The sequence below is a fragment of the Rhipicephalus microplus genome, chromosome 5, assembly GCF_043290135.1.
Source record: "Rhipicephalus microplus isolate Deutch F79 chromosome 5, USDA_Rmic, whole genome shotgun sequence".
Taxonomy (NCBI): domain Eukaryota; kingdom Metazoa; phylum Arthropoda; class Arachnida; order Ixodida; family Ixodidae; genus Rhipicephalus; species Rhipicephalus microplus.
The window spans coordinates 102,771,397-102,795,136 of NC_134704.1; the positions used below are offsets into that span (position 1 = coordinate 102,771,397).

Below are 23,740 nucleotides of genomic sequence, written 5' to 3' on the forward strand. Positions count from 1 at the left end.
TGTTTAACACACACGTAGTATATGTGTGGCTGAGCCATGCAAACCTTTTCGATTGGTTTGCAATCATTTTAGGTATGAAAAAAAAAAAGCCGACATCAGACGCATTCTCATAACCAGCCTTCTTACTGGAGTGGTTGTAGCAACCAAATACGGCACAGTTCACTATTATTACCGCAGGAATATCGCATGGATGCACACCCGTGAGTGTACCACAGAACACCTACTTACTAGTTAGAGTACGTTCTGCGACTGCTTGCCCGCGGCGGCCGGGAGAGAGAGACCACAAAGGTGGATGCACTGATGCTGGTGCCATCTCGTGGGCCATGTCCCTGTGCAACCCTCCTATACGCCGGCGAATCAAACTCGTGGTCTCGCAGCGATGAGCTAGCCATTTTAGCGTAATAAGAAACATTGGTGCGATAAAGTATTTTGACTGAAAACTTCAGATCGTGCAGGCGATGGAGGAACTTCGAACCACGAGAGCTTCAGAGACGACGGCGTTGGCCCTCCGCTTTCGCCGCATTCTTTGAGAGATAACCAAGCACCTCCACCGTATCTAGAGTGTATGCGTGTCGTGGCTACCCTCGCCGAGTGTAGAGCTCGTTGGGTCATCCCTGTTGAGACGACGGAGTATACTTGTTGTAGCCTGTCTTCTTCGTCCCGGTGGACCAGGCCCGGAGACCCAGATTCCGACGACAGCGCACCGTCCGGACCACAGTCGGCTGGCGTGGGCCCACTGTTATCGACGAACGCCGGTGAAGAGAGCAAGTTTCTGTCGGGCCGCCTGCCGTTGGAGCAACCCGCGAGACCATCGGGACTTCGCCATGATGAATACTATCTGCAGCCCACGCACGGGACGCAACGGCCTGTGTTCGCGGGTGACGCCTGGGAGCAGTTTGTGCCTCACATAAATGAATGGAACCGTCGGAAAGGAAGGTTTAGAGGAAACCAGAGCAGAACCGGTGCTTCGGGTGCTGATTGGTTCACGCGGCCGCTACGTAAGGAATGACGTGTCTACGCTTTAATACAGCAAAGGGGGCAAAACGCGGGTTATCTATTTTTTTAAATTGAAATAGAAAATAAACGAAGGAGTTTTTGTCACCATTGCTTATCGCAAGTTATCTAAACTTTTTTTCTTGTTTTCTAGGGCGACCACTTGTGTTAGTTGGACCCAAATTGAAAAACCAACATTATCTTCAATCTGTTCTTTTCCTGATTGTTCATGTGCCCATAATGCGTGTGCAGTGTTGTAAACGTTCCTGTACATCAGTAACGGAAGCTCGTTCCTTCCAAATTTCAGAACGAGTTCCCGTTACAAGTTCAGTAGCAAAACAGGCCGCAATAGATACAAGTTCCATAGATTCGTTCACTATTGGGTGCTACAACAAGTGTGCAGTAACTGGATGCCAGCCAGAACAACACTTGGTCCTTCTTTGACCCACATGTGTATAGCAATAGATGATGGAACGTCCGTGTAATGTGACCATATCACCATATCTAGCGTGAGCATGTCGCTAACTCATGTGGCTACAGTGTGCCTTGACGTCAGTATACAGTATATGAAAGAAAACCAGCTTTTTAAAAACGTGTCACATTTGCTTTTTAAAGTGTAGTCAAGTTTATAAGTGAATTTTCTTGGTTTTGAGGGCTTGACCTTTCATTTGATGCATAGAAACAACTTAAAAGATTTCTCCCAATACTCTTTTAAGTATTCTAAACATTTTGTTGCAAGCAATTTTTGTGTGTACAGAGGCAGCTTGACTATTATTGCAGTATTTACCTGCCTGTGTTTATAAGTCTAGTGTTTTGGAATAGTACTGTACACTAGACTCTCGATAAATGGAATGTGAAGAGACTAGAAAATGTTTTCCTTTTAACAGTAATTCCGAGATAAAAAAAAGTGGAGAATCTAAGTACGAAAGCAACCGTGTTGAATGAAGTTGTTTCATTTAAGCAACAATTCCCTTTAATAGATTTCAGTTTACTGAGAGTATACTGTGTTAAATAGAACCATGTGTGCTCAGTAGAATATCATGGTGCTTTGTAAACTGTTGCACTTGCTCATCCATTTGAACCTAAGACAGTTAACTGTTCCTTGTAAATTTGTGCAGGTCCGCAGCGGCACGCTGAGGCAATATATGCCCTCATTGAGGCCCGCTGTGATCGGGACATTGCAATTAAGAACCGCCGCCTCCAACTTGAAGAGGACCGGCTGCGGTTCGAGATAAAGCGCCATGAGCAGGAAATGAAGCTGAAAGAAATGGAGCTTCAACAGAGGCAGGCGGAGCAGGAGGCGAAATTAAAGCTAAAGAAGCTTGAGTTCCAGCTTAGGCGGCAGGAGCTAGAGGCGCTAGCTGAGGAGCGCAGGCACAACAAGGGCTATCAACAAGCACAGCTTGAAATCATAAAGTCATTCATAAATAAGTAGATGCATCCATTTGAACCTCCATGTAACTAAGTCCGACATAACTAAGAACTTATTCGCGGCCATGACAAGGTCACCCTCCGTACTGCTGTTCTCAGCTAAAAATTGTAGACCGTCTATTGTGTCTGTAAATGTATGAAAAACAGGCATTAAAAAAATAATATCTTGTTGCTAAGTCAGCTATAGAAGTCTCCAGCTATAAAATCCGCTCACTGCCAGCTACCGTTATGTTGCCATGGGGTGTGGGACGTCATGTGTTTCATGCAGGAGATCTGTCTTCTCTCGAACTTCAGCCAGTGCAAATTCTTCAATTTTTTAATTACAAGGCATACAAAAGTTGAAGTAGCTCCATTGTACCGCACCTGACCATGAAACAGTTGTTGGACGGAGTAGAGACGCTCACAAAGCAAGTGGCTTATTATGTCATGGTTCACAAGTACTGTTGTGAGGCTACCGGGCCACATGCGTGTTTATAAAAATCCTCATTATAAATTAAATCTTCAACCAAATGTGCTGAAATTTCACCAGCTCATCTGCCAACAGCAAAGGACCAACTTTTATTATACAGATTACGAAAATTGCTTGTCATGGCTCCTTGGAGTGAACATTACAGAGACACAATGACTTGGTTTTAGGTTGACAAACTGCACTCTGAGAACTCTAACCCCATGTTTCACAGTTAGAAATTAATTATTCGTGAAGAAAATTAAGGTTGAAGTTTCATTTTTATTTAGCACCTGAATGTCCATACGCTTTATGAAAAAAATTAATAAAGGAAGGCAGTACACTAAAACATCTGCTAGTGCCAGTTGTCAAAACATGTACTTTTAGCGTTTGTCAAGTCATCTTCCGTGCAACAGAGACCAGCCACTACAGTTGAAGGGGAATACATTCTTCTAAATTTTGGAAAGAGTTGAAGTAGAAAAAATAGCAGTGTAGTAATATAATACAGAAGTCATGAAATTACTTGAATAGCACTGCAAAGGAAAGTAGGTGGGTGTAATGTAATAATATTTGTAGAGTTTTTATGTCCCAAAACCACAATATGATTGTGGGAGACGCCGTAGTTAAGAGATCCAGAAATTTTCTCCATGTAGTGATCTTAAACATGCACCTAAATCTAAATACATGGGCATCTCAGGTTTTGTCATAGAAGTTCCAACCCTCATGCGAAGAACCTTCAATGCGATGATTTGTATCGGTGATGTTTCGTACTTTGTTACATGGAGGTTTAGGTGTATTTTATGAACAATTTTATGGTTGTACAAAACTGCAACAGTTGTTCTTGGTGATGCTTTGCTGTTAGCTGTTCAACAAGCTCTGCAGATAGTGCCTCCCGTTTGCCACTCGCTTTTGCCAATACATTGCCCCTTTGTCTCACATAAGGCCAGTGGAAAATGTACGAGGTCTGTTAAAACAGTATCCGACCCTTTTTTTTTTGCAAGCACTTCATGGATTTGGAACAAGCGCGCTTGCATTAGCCAATTTTGAGCCTTCGTGTGCACGTGGGAATTTTTTCCCGCCTGGCAATTTCGTCAGTCGCTAGGATGCAGTGTTTGAGGGAGGTATGCACAGTGCTCTCATTGGTTTTTCATTGCAAGGAAAATAAGGGAGCGGCTGGAGCAGCGCTAGAATGCTTCCAACAATGGCAGAACCTCTAAGAGCAGTCTCTAGAGTCCCAAGGGGACTACTTTGAGGGTGTTTAGGTTTACAATGCTCCAATAATGCCCGTTTTTGCTGTTCCACCAAAGGGTGGGTACTTTTCTAACAGACCTCATATGATGCCTGCAGGTGCATATATGCTTGCATTGAGTGACCGGCTCCTCTTCATTGCTGAATTTGTTGTTTCACTAATTTTATTTCAGGCTGAGACATTTTAGCTATAGGGCACAAGCTCGAGATTCAGATGTTGCCTCTTTCTCTCACTTTATGGTTCAAAGGATACAACATTCAGAAGGGTTGACAGGCAGGCTAGTTAGTACAAATTCATAATGAAAAAATTGGAAGCGCGAACCAACGGGCTTGTTTGTCTCTTCTCTTGTGTCCCGTTGGTTTGCGCTTCCAATTTTTTTATTATGGATACAACTTTATCGAATGTCTATCAAGGTTGAATGCAATATCGGGTTCCTCTCACACGGGGAAACGTCAAAGCCTTGCCTCAAAGCCGCCTTGTGAGCTTGCTGGACTGCTCACATTTAGACGCCAATGTTTGAGATGTGTAGAGCAGTAGCCAACTTCAATGAAAAGGTTTTCAGAGTAACTGCAAGCATTCTGGCAACATAACTACAACCCTATAACATGTGTTAGAGTGTTGCACGTCCTTTCTGGTACGAATTTTATGTGTCGTCCTGATGATTGTTCGAATATATCCATTTTAGACAAACTGGGTTAGGGAAGTTGTTCATCTAGAGCTGTCCCCAGAAAATGGCCTGTCTGCTGTTTAGTTTGGGACTAAGCGGTGGGAATATCATTCTTGTGTTAACACATGCTTTTGTTTTTTTCATTATAGCTAGTGATCCTATCCTTATACACGAGGTATGTTCCTTATTGTACGAGAGGCATGTCCGTGTTCAGCGCAGCATGTCTCTGGCCATCAATTGTGTAGTCTCGTTTTTATTCGGGAGGATATCACATTCTGTGGTGATGTGAGTGGGAACTACAGGATGGTCGAGCTCACGTTTGGGGATCTGCCCGCTTTTGCCAGAATGGCCAAGGCTTCCTTGGGAATCGTGCTTTTAACGTAGTTTTTTTATTGCTGTTTCGGATTTGCATTAGACAACTTTGCATACCTGGGTTTTTAGGGCCAGTGGAATATTGTTGCAATCTAGAGAACGAAGAAGCTCGCTCAGATTGGAAGAAGATGATGCGACTCGTCACCCCCTGGACAACTGCTGAAATTACTGTCAATATACCAACTATGCACTCGTGTGCCTCTGCACTCTTCCCGCAACATTTGGTGGAGGTGCTGGGTACCACGATGGAGCTTTGCAGTAAACATCATGTGCTTGCCAGGAAAACCAACAGCCAATGTCTCAGTCAGCGACAATGGCAAACCAAGCGTCAGCGGTTATGCCAGTCGCAACCACCTGCTGCTCGACGATCATACCTTCTCGCCCTACACGCCGAACCAGATCACTATCGTCAACCAGATCGATTTCCCGCCAAAATCTTGCCACTCCCCGTCTTTGCCAGGTCATCGGTTAGTTCGCCGCTCATGCACCACTCTTTGTCCCCGTCCACAGGCCGCTTCACTTCCGGAAACTAGGTAGCGCTTAAAGTGGTCAATGTGCCTGGGAAACCTGGCAGGTTTCCCAGGCGTCGCAGAGCAAGCTACGAACCGGTCCGCAGCCCTCCATTGACTGCTGCCTCGGTACCCCAGCTTTGACTACTTCTACCCCTGATCCAGTCGCAGAAACATCCACTCCTGCATCTGACCATCACCACAAGGTAGAAGACGCCCCCACTGCGACTTACCTCCTCTCCGAGAGGTACATTCCCTCAGAGCCCCCATGCACAGCTTCGTCGCACGTGCCTGCCACATGCACGTCTTCCGTGACATCGACGGCACACGACACCGTGGCCCCATCCGACTCTACGACGGCTACCTGGCCGCACGCCTCGGAGTCTAGCGCAGACATCCTTTCACTCGCTATTCACCTCCCGGTTGCTGAACCTTCACCATCCCCAATGTCCGAAGGGGACTCTCTACCAGCCTCAACGCTCTGGGCGTCCTGCCAGCAACGACCAGCATCGCCCTTACAGTCTCCCGCAGCCGAAGTTAAAGGCACCAGCCATCGACCATGGCCAAACTTCCGAGACGCTGCGAGTATGACCGACGCTCCTGAGGACGACGTGCCTGGTCCGCCTATGTCACTGCAGACCTCGCATCTCACGCCTGCCATACAGGCACCCGTCTCCATACCGACCTGCGCACGAACCCACGTGCACCGACTACTGAAGGTGCTTCCCCAAGTCAAGGCACGCCCACTGAGCCTCCTCCAGAATTTACATCTGCTGGATCACATGACATGCCTCCTACTGAGTTCTTGACGGAAACCGTGGGCCAGCTGGCGAGTAACTGAAATGTAGCCACACACAAGCCACATACGTCACTCACCTCTACCAAACGTGTAAAATGCTACTTACCCACTGCCAACGTAAGTGGTCAAGTCCACTCATATTCAAATACGCTCAAGTCAGGACACCTATGTACCAACATCGGCGCCAGTGCTGTGCACGCCCGGGAAAGCGCCATCAAAGCCGTTGCTTGTTGATGGGTGGTCTGCAAGACTTTACTACGCCACTTCTAATTGCTTCGCGCGCAGGGGCCAACTCTACTTTTGTACACCCGCCCTCATCTCGCCCTGAACGCACCTCTACCTGCAATGCTCACTCGCGACACCCTGTGCGACACCCGTTACTTATTGCCAAAGGTCGACGATGGCCCTTTCCGCTTTTGAGCTTCTGAACACAAGATTGCTACCGCATACCACCATCAAACGAAGGGGCTCACCGAGCGACTAAACCACACTCCTAACTGACATGCTGGCCATGTACGTTTCCGACATTCACCATGATTTTGTCCACCGCTTTACTGTACAATCATTTTGCTTACAATTCGTCCTGTCACGAAACCGCTGGATTTTCCCCATTTTATTTTTTGTATGGCTGCGGCCCTGTCTTGCCGTTCGACACATTCCTACCATCTGGTGTTGTATTCTCAACAACCAATTACGCCCACGATGCAATCACTTCGGCCGTCCATGCCCGAGAGGTCGCTCATCAAGACCTCGCGACGTCACAACCTTCTCAAAAGCGACGCTACGATCATCAGCACCAAGACACAATTGCCTCTTGGTTCTTTTGTACTGCTCTGGACGCCCCCGCGCCTTGTTAGCTCGGCTGAAAAACTATTCTCGTGTTATTCTGGTCCGTACAAGACCTTACGCCAATATTGTGTTGGGTATACGAAATAGCACCAGCTCACGTGTTTTTGCTACGTCACGTCAACAGTGACGTTCATGTCGCCAGGCGCAAACCATATATACTTCGCCCTCCATGATTTGTACCGGGATGGAGCTACGTTTGCCGGGAGGATGATGTTGCACTAAAAAGAACGAGAAAGCTCACCTGGATTGGAAGAAATTGACCTGACTGATCACCACCTGTGCAATCACTACAAATACTGTCAAAACACCAACTCTGCACTCGTGTGCCTGTCTTCTTCCTGCAACAATATGGCTACTTCCTCTGCTATTTCCAAATGTTCCATGCGTATGCTGTATGTAATTTCAGCTTTGAAACCTGTCTATTATTACGGCAGTGTAATTGTGTGATATTGTTTAGTTGTGAATTATAACGAGAGTGACCTATAATTTTTTAAATGTGTTATGTAAACTTCTTATGCTAATCATGTTTGAATTTTGTGTTTACAATTTCAGGTTGCTTGAAACTAATGTATTGAATATATATATTGTTTAAGCTTGCACTGTCACGGACTGCGGAGGGACAAGGGCCTTTGTCAGGCTGTTCGCCTTTAGCCCTTTGCCCCTGCAGTGAGCTCTGTATCTGGATTACTGTAAATAAAAATACTACTACTACTACTACTACTACTCTTGTCACAATTACAATACTCGGTCACGTCAACAAAGCATGCACTTCTCTCCATGCCAAAAAAACAAAGCCAAGCCTCCGCTTTGGCCTTTCGTCGGCCTCTGTTGAAGTCGAGGTGCACGTGCCCATGAATACTAGCCACTGCAACGGTGTTTCCAATTTTTGTTGAGATATAAATTTTCTGGCCATGCTGGTGGTAAATTGTGCCAAGTTTGTTCATAATTTGTTGTTTTTTTATGGTAGTGGTTGACACGCATTCAAGCTGCGAAATGCATTGTGTTTTGGCTATTTCTTCCAAGGTGTTGTGCATACCCAGCTTGGTCAAAAGCTAGATGTAGTTTTTTGGCTGTGCAGAAAGTGTCTTCATTGTAGGGGCTATCACAATATGTTATTGTGATATTAGATGTACCTGAAGTTTGTTGCATGTACTTAAGATCTTGAATGTCCCCGAGCTATTTCTCAATAATTCTGGTCAGTTAATTATGTGATAGACAATAAACTCAAGTATATTTACATTGCTTAGCCGGCTCTTGTTCAGATGTTGCCTCTTGCTTTCACTTTGTAGATCAAAGTTTCTGGCTGGGCTGAAATAGTTTTCATTTTGTGGTCTCATGTGATACATTCTGTGATGCTTTTGTCCCTGAAATTTTACAAAGATGCTTTGGAAACCTTGAGTGCCCAGCGGAGTAGTGACTTTAGTAATGAATAATGCCAAACAAAATAAAACCAAATAATTTTTCACCAGGTTTATGTCACAATTTTATGCACACTTTGCGACTTTGAGTGAGCAATGAGTCTCTACCCTAGGCCATGATTTTTCTACTCCAGACTACTGTATGCTATTTCAAAACATCGACACTGGGTGAGATACTGAACAATCCTTTATTTTCACACAGCTGCAGAAACATGCATAAAGCCTACACATCTTTCAGCGCCAAACAGATATACATTTATGCAACTGCAAACATCCCATCAAATTATACGTCAAAGCAACCACAAACCCTAAAAATGCATAACATAAGGGAGGAGGAAGCAACAAAAGGGAGAAGGCAGGGAGGTTAACCAGAAAGACATCCGGTTGGCTACCCTACACCGGGGGATTCGGGAAGGGGAAAAGAAAGACGAGAAGGAGAAAAGAGAGGGAAAAGAAAAAAAAGGGTGATGGAGAGACTGACAGTAATTTCACTGCAGCGTGTAGAACTCTACCGCATGTCAGAGGCGTTCACACAAGCCTGTCTTTCTCAAGAAACACAGCAGGGCTTTCACTGCCTTGTGGGCTGTCGAGGCATGTGGACGTTGCTGTAATAGCACCTGCACAAAAACAGGTTGATCATCCAGTCGCTGCATTGCGTTGGCAAGTACTTGTCTATCTGAGGCAAATCAAGGACAATGGCACAGCAGGTGTTCGATATTTTCGTCGGTGCCGCCAAACATCGCACGCCGCACTGTCAGTAATGCTGATTAACGTGGTATAAGCTTTCGTGAAAGCAACTCCCAGCCAAAGGCGATAGAGAAGCGAAGCTGCACGTCGATGTAGGCTGGGTGGAGGCCGTAGTTGTAGTGAAGGGTCGAGCTTGTGCAGTCTTGTACGTCGTATGCTTGGTGTGTTCCACTCAGTCAGTGTGAGACTGCGGGCCATTTGACGAATCTGCCTCGCCGCATCCGCTCTTGAAAGCGGAATCTGAACGCTGTTCGCTTCTTTATGTGACGTGCGAGCAGCATGATCTGCAGAATCATTGCCGCCTACACCACAATGCCCAGGTAACCACTGAAAGACGATGTCATGGCCTTTTTGTATTAAAAGGTGGTGAAGTTTCACGGCATAACATAAGAGGCACAAAGTATGTTAGGGCCTTTTTATGTGTGTAGGGTATGCGTGAACAAGAAAGATATGCTGAAACAGACACAACAGAAGTCTTCAAAGTCTTGTACGAAGTCCCATCAGAAGCACTCAACAAGCATAATTAAGCGTGCCATCGGTGTGAAACTCTACGTGGTGCGTAATTTTGGATGGGTGTCTCATTTTTGGCACTCGCTATTTCGCAGACTTAGCACAAGCAACCTTTGCAAAATATGTGACCATTATTGCCCAGCCATGTGCATCAAAATGGATATATATCTACATATTTTGCAAAATGGGCATAAAAGTTTGCTCTAAATACATTTAAGGTGTGTTGCAAATAAAATAAAAATGGGTTTAGAGCACGAGCATCGGCAGAAGGTGCTGCTACAGGTAGTTGCTTTCGTTCCTCCAACATAGCAAGGTGTCTGGCTCTCATCCCCGTATTTTCATTACATCCTGATTCATAAAAAAAGTTGGAGATTTTTAGGTGTGGAGCGACCCGATAGCACCACCATGATTACCTTGTCATGTGCACACACACACACACACACACACGTACGTACGTATGTACGTAGTTCACCAAACTTAATCACGGCCTTCAACAGACCATCTTACAATAGACTAATGGGAAAATGCAGACATGGGTAGCTGTTAGGTTCTGTTGGCACGAGCAAGGTTTGTTATTTTTGGAATGTCAGAGGCGTCTTCTAAATACTCCTTGAAGAACTGACACCACTAGAGAACAACTGCACTTAAACCAGAACACATAACACCTAAAAAGACAGAAGATAACGGTGTAGAAATAATCACCCCTTCATCTGAAGAAAAGTCATGAAGAAAGGCATAAGCTACATGCCTAGTGTCAGACAGTTGTGCACTACTTTGTTTTTAACATACTGTTATGTGCAGAGAGAAGGGATGACACAGGAGCTGATCTCATTAAGGTAAATTATGAAGATGCCTTAAAGCGAAGCACAGCAGCTAATAAAGGGTACCGTAGCCATTGGTGTCTAGCGGCTCAAGAATTTGTCATATCGGGCAACCTCCCAGAGATCGGGCTATAGGTGCCAGCACCGCTCCCGCGCAAGTGTGGATAGGCGGTCGACGGCGCATATACAAATACTCGCAGCCGCGCATCCTTCAGTGGCTCAGGGGCTGACACTATACTGCATTTACCACATGTACGCACATGTTCTCGCACCAGTAAAGACATAAAAATCTTATATAAGAGTTCAGCAGAAAGCTTTCATCGATTGATTACGTGTATGACAGTGCTACAACAAAAGTCTGATTAATGAGACAAGCATGTTTTTTTTTTTCAGACAAAAATTACCACTGCCTTCAGTCAGTCACTAACAATGCCACATAAACACTGAAGACAGTGTAACAAAGATGAAATTTTCAGTTAAGTTACACGACATTGCATATAAGGCATGCCGTCTGAATTATTTCCAATGTCTGGCTTCTTTAAAGCGTTCTTAAATCTAAGCACACGGTTGCACGCGGTAACTCTGTTTTCAGTACAGTTTAAGTACCAACTTGTCATTGTTTATGTGGTAGTAATATTCCTATGTAGCGATACCACGGCCAGATAAACACAACTAAGGCTCCTAGCACGATCAATAAACTACCTGAAGCTTACCGAAAAACTTTGATGATGTGGTTAATTTCCTTTCTTTAACCGATCATCACTTTTCGCTCATATGTCTATCAGAAACATGGCTATCTGCAGCTGATGATAACATGTTTTCTATTCCTGGCTATCGTACTGAATTTTTTCATTGCCTCGGGGACTATCATGGTGAATCAGCCATATTCATTTCTAACGCATTGTCATATAAACGACGTACTGATATCGCATTTTCTGTGTCGAAATGTGAATCAGTATGGCTCGAATTTGACCGTGATTTCCTTCCGTCTAACAAAAGAACTATCATTGGTTCAATTTATCGGTCCCCATCATCATCTTAAGGTGACTTTTGTGTTGAGCTTGATAATATAGTAAGCTTGTTTATTTCTTAAAATTATAACGTGATCATTTTAGGCGACATTAACATTGACATTACAAATATTAACGAAGGTTCTTGTGCTCAATACTCTAACTGCTTCATGGGTCATGGGTTGACATCTCTGCTGGATTCTCCGACACGATGTGCTCTTTCTGGTCGGAACACGCTTATTGACCATATACGCAGTAACGTTATGTGAGTTCAGAAGGCCGGTGTGGTCAATTTTCATCTAACAGATCATTATCAAATTTTTCTGTTATTAAAAACACAAACTAATTGTAAATATAAAATGGTCAGTGGATGTCGTTTCGATTCTGCGAAATTCGTTGCTTTGGTATCCCGCTTTGACTGGGGAAACTATCGCAAGAACCTTATGTTAATAAAGCGTTTAGTACCTTGACTGAGAAACTAACAGGTATCATAAACTCGTGTACATCTGTATCCACCATATCGCGTTGGTACTCAGCGCCTAGAAACCCGTGGATTACTAGAGGACTACTGCGTAGCATAAATTAAAAATATAACCTTTACAAAACAGTAAAACTTCAGCCGTTCAATCTGTCCCTCAGGACCTGCTTTAAACTCTATTCACAAACTCTTACTGTCCTACTCAAGAAAGCCAAACGAACCTACTATCAAAATAAAGTGCTCGAAAATGGTAATGACAGTAAGAAAAATTGGAACGTAATTAAAGAATTCTTACATCTTTATCAGCCAGAAGCACTTGAGGCCGAATTTTCGGATGGCACCAGCGTTCTAACTTGCCCTGTCACTATCGTCAATTCTTTTAATGAATCATTTTTCAGCAACTCAGTATCGACTGTCACTAACTTGCCTTCGTTGTCTCGCTTGCCTCACTCTTTTTTCTTAAAACTCGCGTCACCTGCTGAGGTTCTTTGCACTATAACAAGTTTGAAGACGACAGGATGTGGCCTCAATTCAATTTATCCAGCTAAAATCAAACTTGTTGCTCGTGAGTTATCTTCTGTGCTCTTAGAGCTTATTAACACCGCATTTCGTTCAGGCATTTTCCCTACAATCCTTAAACAAGGAAAAGTAATTCCTGTATTCAAAAAGGGAGACCGAAAACTTTTTTCTAATTATCGCCCTATAACAATCCTCCCATTCTTTAGTAAGGTAATTGAGAAGCCCACTGTGAATCGCCTAATGGACTACCTAGCAACATTTTACCTTTTGTCACATAAGCAGTTTGGTTTTCGTGCTAAGTTTTCTACCGAATTAGCACTTATTAAACTAACAGATAGCATAAAACAGTCCATCGATAAGGAGCTCTGGGCAGGGGCGTTATTTATAGATTTAACTAAAGCCTTCGGCACTATAAATCACTCTATTTTGTATGCTAAACTTAATTCCTTGGGAATCTGTGGGCCTACTTTAGCCCTTTTACAAAGCTACCTCGCTAACAGAACCCAGGTTGTCAATTGTGGCGGTGTTTTATCTTCACCAATAATAACTAACCAGGGAGTCCCACAAGGCTCAATTCTGGGACCTCTCATGTTTCTTATCTACATTAACGACTTACCATCATCACTTAACTCATCTGACTGCATCCTTTATGCTGACGATACCACGATATTTTCTAGTGACAAAGATCTTAACAATATACTAGCAAAATTAAACACTGATGTCGCGAAACTTGTTTCATGGTGCAAAAATAACTTATTGAAAATCAACCCTGTTAAAACAACTTTTATGTTATTTCACTCGTCCCAAAAATGCGTTACATTTTCCCCCGAATTATACATTGATAACTGCGTCATCACCCCATCAAAGTTTACTACTTTTCTAGATTTCACATTAGACCCTCAACTCAAATATAACATTCACGTGAATTTTGTCATCAAGAAGACTGCTTTTGGCATCCGCATACTCATTCGCACATGTCATTGTTTTCAGCAACACATTTTAAAATCACTTTACTATGTTTTCATTAACAGTCACCTAACCTACTGCATTTCATCCTGGGCCAATACCTACGCCACACACCTAACATCTCATTCACCTTCAGAAAAGAGCAGTCCGAATTATCACACATAGTTCCTCCTCAGCATTAGCAGCACCCCTCTTTAGCACTCTCGAAATTCTACTTTTCATTTTCACCTTTCAACTCAAATTTGGAATTTTATTATTTCAGAAGTAGAGTCGGTGACATTCCCACTGACATACTAATAACACACGGTTTTCTGAAAATAGTAACCTTCTGCTTCCAAGAGTAAGCACTAACTACAGCAAAATGACAGCCTTGTTTTCTGCAATTTCTTTCTGAAACTCACTACCATCAATTATTAAATCAAGCACCTCATTACATTGTTTCCGGCGGCATCTAAAACAGTTCTTACTAACAACATGCGACACCTGAATATATATGTATGTGTATATATATGTGTGTTTAAATACGATTATATGCATTTATGTGTACGTGTATAGGCTCTGAAGTGACACTGTATTAGTTAGTAAAATGTATGTGTTATGTTATAGTCATTTAATCCAATTAGTCATCTCCTGTTTATCACTTACATGTAAAAATCTTGAACCACCATAAGTTTCAATAATAATTTTCATTACGTTCAATTTGTTTTATTCGCTTGCTGTTTTTTCCTTATTTGCCAATCTTTGTTCTATATTTTTATACATGAATTCATAGGAGGTCCCCCTGACAGTTTTTACTTTGGGACCTCCTTCTGTATTATGTAAACTTTTTACTTGTGCTGTATTGTACTGAATAAAGACTGAATTGTACTGATTAAAAAAAAATATCACGGCACACACTTGAATACAATACCATAACATCATTCGACACTAGACTTTCTGCACAAATCAAATGTTCTTGTATATAGAGAAACAAATATTAGTACAGTAAATTGAAAAGAAATAAAATGAAAGCATAAGATTGCATCAGTTAAATGGAATTAAATAGTCACTGAGTGAGGGTGGCTCAAGGCGGAAGTACATAGACACCTGGCTGTTGTACAGGCAGGTGCGGCAGTTGGTGAGAAGTGTAGCGACCTTATAGATCCTTCCCACTCTCTGACGCGTCACTTTCAAGTTCTTGTGAAAGTCCACAAATGCGAAGTCTGCAGCCACTTTACCAAAGCCCCACTCAACAGCCTGCCGTACAGTGCTCATGCACTTGTTGAAGTGCACCTGGTAGGGCTGCAAGCGGGCGCCTCCATAAAGCTTCAGGAGCAGAGGCTTTAATGGGTAGACCGGGTCTCGATAAATCACATATTTGTTACCCCTGGCTACCTTGACAATATTTTCGTAGAGCCTGGTGTCTTTCAGGATGCCTGCAACAAAACAAAAGGTGTCACAAGTTTTCTTATGCCAGAACTTGGCTGATGCATGAGTGTCAGTGCACAGCATTAACACAAAGATCAGTGTCGACAGTATTTTTTGTGTCCAATTGTTGCAACATGGTTGTAAAGAATGGCAGAGAATGCCATGCTGGCTCTACACCGTGTCTTCTCCCCAGACATGCTGCATACCTGCATTTGACACTATATGCCATTTAAGCTAATCTAACAACTTTCTAGCAAAATAACTAATAATCCAGCTAAAACGTGAAAAGTTGGGAAGTTCATTACACATGGCTGCAAGTGACAAAGTTTCCTTGAAGCCAGCTCCAAGAAAGGAGGTAATTTTTCACATTGTAGGATCTTGAAGCAATTTGGGCAAGTTTAATTTACGAGATCAAAATTATTCTGTTTAACTTGTATTTAAGGAACAGTATACAATGCAGTTGATTAGATTATTGTGTGACAGATGTGAAAATACTACGTGTGAATTTTTTGCATGGCATGTAACAAAGAAATGTTAAGCTTGCACTGTAATCATCAGAATATTTAACTGCACTACCATAAAGCCTATTAGGAAGTAATAATAAAGAACTTTTTGAATGCCAAACAATGGTTTTCCAGTAAAGAGTGCAAGTGGAGTGAACAATGCTGATGCAAACATAGTACCTGTATGTGGCCCCTAATGTTGAGTTAATTTTGAAATCAGAACATTCACCTCCCGACTGTATTCCACAATTGAGAAGTCTGGTTTCACGCTATTGCAAAATTTGGTGTACTGTGAAACGAAAACTTTGGTAGCTGGAATGGCATCTTGGCTTACATTGTTGGTAGTCACTATATTTACAGATGAATTGGTTGAAGAAGTTCTTGGTAGTCATTATATATCCTGATGAATTGGTTGAAAAAGATTATGCAAGATCAAGTAGCTTTCTTTCTCAGCAATCTGTACTTCATGCAACTGTGTGCATGAGCACTCTTTGGAATGTCACTGACGATGTGGCACCACATTTGATTGCATGAATGCAATTATTTTAAGCTGACTGTGAAGCAGTGGTCACACACAAAAAAAAAAAAAATCCAGGAGTTGTATTCAGCCACACGATCAAACATTAAGATGGCTTTTAGATTAGGAGACTTATTCATCGATATTGTTGAAAAATATTTCTCAGAACTAACTCAAGTGAGTGGTATATTATTAGTAATTTATTCTCAATGCATGGGGAGTGGTGGCAATCGCAACTACCTACCTACTGCGGTTGCTTCCTTCAGCGACTGTCCTAAAACTGAAACAGTGTTCTATGTGCTTGTGCCACAGAGGCTTCGTCATGCACTAACAGTGATCTTAGCCATATCTGTTCACAGAATAGCTGCCTGCCGTCTGCAAGTCAAAAATATGATCTCAGTATGCTGACATTATACTGCCCTGGACAAATAACAATAACACTAGACCAAAAGCTCACTGTTCAGCTAGGTTCTTAGCACATGAGTTATAACCTAGGTATGTTTGTGATATGACAATTTGCCATTTGACAGCTATAAGCAGAGTTTCTGCAAAGGCAAAATCTTACTCCCAGCACTTACCAGCATCATGACGCCGTCCCCTGAATGGGCCATCTAGCTGGCAAATAATACCAGTGGCGCACATAACAGCCTCATATTTCTGGCAATGGAAGCGCTTGTGCCCAGAGTAGTGCTCCTGCTCGAGCTTAGATGGCCGACAAATTCGTCGTGCCGTGCCATCTATGAAGCCCCAGCAGTTCTTCAGTGGAGTACCTTTCTGGTGCACGGCCTAAAAGAAATAATGAAAGAACAGATGAAGCAGCTGCCTATAGCATTTATGCACAAGTACAGTTTTCAGATATAATCTTAGTAAAAAACATTGTCCTTGCTCTTTTATTTGACATGGACAGCCGAGACACACGAACAAATAACAAGCGTGACCAAACAAAATATTCTCACTTGCCTTCTAGCTGTTGTACTAGTTTTACGCTACTGTCTCCACCACCCGCAGCGGAGGACACTTTGCTTTTTACTCGTACCATAACAGAAAGCAGAGTTACTCATTGTGTCTTTCAAAACTCTAAGGGGCATCAAAAGTTGAATCATTTCATGCCAGGCAGTGAATAAGCTAACTCAAAATAACAAATGACGTTCTTAGCAGTCTAGGAGTGCACGTCACAGTGGCAGTTACAGTGACGGGTGATTGATACATAAACATGGACATTTCCCTTTTTGCACAGGCTATATTCCAAAAAGGTGAACAGTGCCAAATATAACAATGATGTCTTTTTATTTTAGCAGTAACCATATGTGAGAAAGCAGTAGCAATTATTGTTTATGATGCTTGTTGCTTTTGTAAAGCACACTTATGAGTTTACTAGAGGCATTCATATTCATTGCTTACTCAATGATAAAAGCACAGACAGCATCAGCTTGGTGCTCAAGAACAAGCTGTGCCCAGGGCGTCAGTGTTGAATCCATTACTGACAAACATTTTCACTTAACATTTCACAAAGACGCACTGCAATATGCAATATAAATGGAAGGTGAATTATGCTTGCCTCTCCTAACCTACAGTTAGACTTGTGCTCCTTGAATTAAAAGAACACTAAATGCAAATGATGTTTCATGTCACATTAGGAGGTCAACGATTAGGAGTACTTAAAGCATAAACATTATGCACAGCAGCAATTTAGTAACAAATATAAAGGTAAACGTAGAATGAGAAGCCAGCCAGAGTATTGGAGCTCGCTTAAACTCACTCGAAAGATATATTTTGCTCTGGACACTTGCTCGGATTCAGACTCACCAAAAATTTCTCCCTCAGACTCAAAGTGAGTAAGTTTTTTCTCCACTGCATTCCCTTGAAATCAAACTCGCCAACTTATTGCTGAGACCAAGCAACACAGATGCACAGCTTGACCAGAGTCTCGATGAGCCTCAGTGTGTTGCCACATGAGTCTGCTACCATAATATTTCCTTTCTCAGTCATGGTGTCACAGCTGTTTGATGCCAATATTTCACATAATGGGTGCTCTACTTTCAATCTTATTCTTCCTCTTTGGAGAAATCTTGCATAATGCTTCCTTAGGAAGCTCAGCAAATTGCATTTGGGGAATGTTAAACAGTTTTGCCACACTGCCAGTACAACGAAGGCTTGTACAGAAAAAAAAAACGCCGATTTTACTATGCAATACTGCTTCAGACAACACGGCATTACTAGCTTGCATTAGGAAGTGAATAACGAAAGCTTTGAAATGGAATAAAATTCACATCAATACGATCAGCGCAGTAAGCGTAGTGCGTCAACAAACAATGACTAAAATGTGAAGCTTATGCCGCCAGAGATTAATATTACTTAGGATGACTGCCAGTTGGGCGTGTTGGTACAGGTTCATGATGAAACAAGCGCAAAAATACACACACTCAGAGAGGATACAGACAAGCGCTTAATATTATTATTTGATTTGCATACGCAGATACACAAGGACACAGAAGAAAGAGGGAGAGAGCAAGCTGGCAACTGCCACCTGGAGGGGCACAACGTCTGCTCACTCTTTCGGGAGGAGGGAAGAAATAAATGAAACAAAGATAAGAGGGGAGGAAAAGGAAATAACATAAGTATTAATTAATTAATTAAGGGATTGATATGTAGGGTTGAACGTCCCAAAAGCACCTTATGATTATGAGAGACGCCGTAGTGAAGGGCTCCGGAAATTTCGATCACCTCCGGTTCTTCAACGTGCCACCAAATTTGAGCACACGGCCCTACAACAGTCCCGCCTCCATCGAAAATGCAGCCGCCGCAGCCGAGATTTGATTTCGCGACCTGCGAGTCAGCAGCCGAGTAACATAGCCACTAGACCACCGCGGCGTGGCGAAACAAGAGAAGGAAGTAAAGAAAAAATGATAAAGACAAACGAGTATAAGTAAAAAAATAAATAATAATAAAAACCATCTATTAACGGGTGGCCAGGTTCGTTCGGTTAATAAATGTAAGGAGAGCTCGGAGGGCCAGATCGCATCGGGAAGCACAACCTCTCGCAAAGAGGTAGTCGTCTTGGGTCGTGCACTTGAGTCCTAGGAATTTATATTCCTTAATCAGCAAAGCCCGCTGCGTAGCTAACGTGGGACAGTGAACTACGAGATTCTCAAGTGTTTCGCAGGAGCCACAAGCTGCGCACAACGGACTGTCCACACGCCCTCAAGGTGTAATCGTTCACGCACCAGCACAGAGCCCACTCTTATTATAGTTGGTACAGCAGCGCTCTGGAACGACGAGCGAGCCACGGCCACGAACACGGGGAGGGAACGATGCGTTCGCCAGAGATTGTGAGCGCCCAACGCATGCATTTCTCTTGGCTCCTTGAAATGCTCAAACCTGGTGAAGCGCCCTTTAAGGCGTTCATAGAACCTGCGTGGTTATACCTGGTTAATACGAGGCTAAAATACTCTCCTGGCCTATTAGCGGTCTGGCTATTCGTGCCTGTTCTCCGCTTCTCAGCCATGCCGAAACGAAAGAGACCCAGGAGCATGTTTTTTTTTTCGACTATGGACACTGACTATGCTGGACAATAAAAGGAAAAAAACTAGGTTCTGCAAACCCTGCGGGGGGGGGGGGGGAATTCATGGCTTTGCTTGCTAACCCATTGATATCTTTGTACCTGCACAAGGTAAATTATTTCTTGTGTTCTTGACGTAGACACTGGAATCACACGTATGTTTTTCAAAATTTTGTATAGATTTCATTTTGCCTGTTTACAATTTTAAGGACATAAAACTGTGTTCTGCAACCTAATTTTTCATGCCTGAAGCTCGATTTTTAGTGACTATAAATCCGGCCTCTAATCATGATCCTATTGCCGAAAACGAAAGACACCAAAGAGCGTGTTTTTTCGACAGGGACATTCACCATGGTGGATAATAAAAGGAGAGACCATGTTCTGCAAATCCTACGGAAAGAAAAGGTATTTCGAACACAACGAGAGCTAAGATTTGACATACCTGAATCGCTGTGATATATGCCGTAGAAGAAGGCTAATGCGCTACGGGTGCTCGGACTTCACATACACAAAGATGGATCAGGAGCGGCCACCATACCGAGACTCCGAAGAACTATCTCGCAGCTCACGCACCTCGTCAAGAGGATCGCAAACCAACGCAATGGGCTTAAAGAACACGACACCATACGAACAATGCAACCTCTGCTCACCAGCCGCATCACGTACGGCACGCCATACCTGAGTTTAAAAACCGCGGAACTGGAAAAAACTTAATAATCTGATAAGAAAGGCAACCAAAGCCACTTTAGAGCTACCACCCATGGCTTCTACCTCACAACTTCTTAAGATGGGTGACCACAACACGTGGCAAGAGCTTGCGGAGGCTCACAAGAACAGCCAGCTGGAACGACTCAAGCTCACGCCCACTGCGAGGCCGGTACTCCGGTATCTCAACTACAGAGAATCATACATTGCAGATGCAGACCGAAAAAAGCACATCCCGGTGGACATTCGAGAGTCCCTGTCCATCGCGCCTATCCCACGCAATATGCACGCCACATTCCACAAAGGTAGACGAAAGGCTAGAGCAGAAGCTTTTCAACGCAAGTTCAGGCAAGACCTGAACGCCCGCTATACCGACACGCCCAAGTACCTCCGTAGAAACGCGTATGCTATCAGCGTCGTAGACTCTCAAGGCTGAGAGTTAGCGTCGGCCACAGTCAAGGCACACGACTTAGACGCAGCAAAAGAAGCGGCAATCGCTCTCGCCACCATCACATGTAAAGACACCACGGTGATCTTCACTGACTCGCCAGCCGCTTGCCGAAATTACGCGAAGGGCGGCGTCTCAGCCGACGTAATTAACAACCTGCAACGGCGAAGCTCTCCACTTCCATATACCTGCGTAATCTGGGTTCCTGGACACGAGGGTCTACAGGGAAATGAAGCGTCCTACGCCGCTGCCCACGAGCACGTCAGCCGGGCTGCCCTGATACCAAAAGATACCCGATCCGCGGTTGCAGAGATCGAGGTAGTGGAAAACATTTACTCGTCGCTACTTCAACACTACAAACTGGAGCGACGGTTGCACCCTCCACCCCATCCAAGACTAACCTAAAAGAGCGTGATTTTGAGACGCCTGCAAAGCAAAACTTACATACATAAAATATTAATGCACCGCCTCTACCCAACGACACATGGCTTCATGTGCCCGCTTTGCAGCGTACCGGACACACTGGTACACTTGCTCCTGGAATGCCAGTGACATGCAAACCACGACATCCAACTCGAGCGGGACCAAGCCCCAAGAATAAACGACGACCACCTAATGGAAACGTGGGAGGCCAAGCTCGTCTTCGAGGACCTGGAAGACCAGCGACAACTAATCGCCAGAACCAAGAGGGCAGTCCAAGCCAGAGGGTTCCTGAACTAGGGAACCCTCCCACCTTAGGGTGATACCGGGCCTCGCTCGGAACACTGTTTCTAAATAAACGTTTATTTCTCTCTTTCTCTCTCCTTTTCCAACGTCATTCACTCGTTGAAAGACAAGAGTTGGCGATCACGCAGTAAATAAAAATAAACGCACGCCATGAAAATTTTATTCTAAAAATATGCCACGTCGTTTATTTAAAATACGAACTTATTCGCTTCTGAAGACGAGTCATGGCAGATTCGGTGCGGGGAACATCCGAGAAGCGTGGAGTCACCGTTTATTGTGATTAGCGCCATGAATCAACAACATACTTTCCCGCCATTTCAACATAATCAGGCAAAGCAAACGAATAACTTCTATTTTCTTGAAGCCACCTCACGTGGTGTACCGCAGGGATAAAAATTTGAAGGACATTCTTGTCAGAGCAAAAACAAACACCCCCGAAATTCAATCAGGGTGCCATCCCTGCGGAAAAGCTATATGCAAGGTATGCCCACAGATGGTCACAACACGTGAATCCAAAGCGAACTTCTCGGATTTCAAATTCTGCATAACTGAAAGCCTTAATTGTGACTCCAGTAACGTAATATACATGCTACATTGCAACATCTGCGGACAAGAATATATCGGCCAAACAGACACGCCATTTCGGCTGCGGTTCAATAATCACCGGTACCACGCCACTTCACTGCCGAAGCTACCTTTATCTAGACATCTGCGCCTGCCAAACCACAGTTTTGAAAATATCAGCGTAACTCTTTTGCAGTCCGGTTTCCCAAACAGACGCGAGCGCGAACAGCGTGAGGCATATTTTATTTTCAAATTTCGAACATTAGTAGCCAGCATCAACGAGGTCCCCGGAAAACTCTCCTGCCTCCGAGAAGTAAGCCAGGAGGAAATTGGTAACAAAGATTGATAGCTGGACACCATGCTTGTTTTTTCTGACTGACTTGTACGTGTACGCTGTCCTTTCTTGTTTTAGATGCGGAGCATCTTATACTCGCGCCTTGTAGTGCGCCGTCCGCACCGCTTCTCGAACATTCGACAGCTGACGCGCGCGCATGCGCCGTCGCGCCGTCGCCCACTCTTCCACCATCTGTGCATCCCTTCCTCCTCTACACACCGCGCGCGCTTCACTCCTCCACCATCTGTGCACCCTTCCTCCTCTACACACCGCGTTCGACATCTACAATTCTCCTGATTCTCCAGTGAACGCGCATGTGGCGTCGCGCTTCGAGAACATTCAACAGCTGACAGTGCATGCGCCGTCGTGCTGTATATATACTCAAGGTCGGCGCTCGCTCGCTCAGTTGCCGCTCGTCGGTTGGTTTGTACGGCGCGTCGACGTCCAAGGTCGCGGTGAAATGAATTCCAACGAATCCACAAACACAATGATCGACGTCCCTTCGACCAGCGCCGCCCTTTCGCATACGTGTGTACGTGTTCACTCATTTAACACCCCCTCCTACAACCACGTTAACCAATTTAGCCATCGACCCAAGTAAGTCGCAATTTAACACCCCATTTCACAACCACGTTAACCAATTTAGCCATCGACCCAAGTAAGTCGCACTTTAACACCCCGTTAACCAATTATATGGTCCGCATCCTCCTCAGTGTTCCCCCGAGGGAAGCTGCGGGCAATTTTTTTTTGTTTTTCTTCTTTTTTCCTTTTTTTTCTTTTTTTCACATGCACATACAAAGTGTTTATGTTCGCCTACCACTTGATGACCATTGAAGGGAAACGGACGAAGATTAAAGGTAAAGAGCCGACTGAGCAATTAAGGGGAAACCCTTTCTTTACGCACGCCGTCACGGACCCCTCCCGCCACCGCGGCGACAATCTTGGGTGGCCCGACACACGTCGAGAACTGACCAGCACGTGATAACAACCGGATGTGGACGTACACGTACAGTTGGTTTCGTTCTCAGTGTTGACAGTGGTTCTTCCTCTTTTTTACTTCTTTCTTTTCTTTCTTTTTCTTTTCGTTTTTTCTCCTTTTTTCTTTATTTTTTTTAGTCCCCTCTCACTCTCGCAAACATCTTTCAAGGCGAGAGGGACACGGCAGCAACGAAGTTTGGAAGTTCATGTCAGTAT

General features: G+C 44.0%; 1 protein-coding gene across 1 annotated transcript in view; it reads left to right on the forward strand.

Moving 5' to 3' along the window:
• LOC142817891 (uncharacterized) overlaps nt 1-14,665 on the forward strand; it is a 31,659-nt gene extending 16,994 nt beyond the window's left edge. Inside the window, exon 3 of the mRNA XM_075895834.1 lies at nt 2,112-14,665. Within this exon, the coding sequence (XP_075751949.1) occupies nt 2,112-2,428 (317 nt within the window). The 3' untranslated portion in view covers nt 2,429-14,665. The remainder of the gene's footprint in view (nt 1-2,111) is intronic.
• The last annotated feature ends 9,075 nt before the right edge of the window (nt 14,666-23,740 follow it).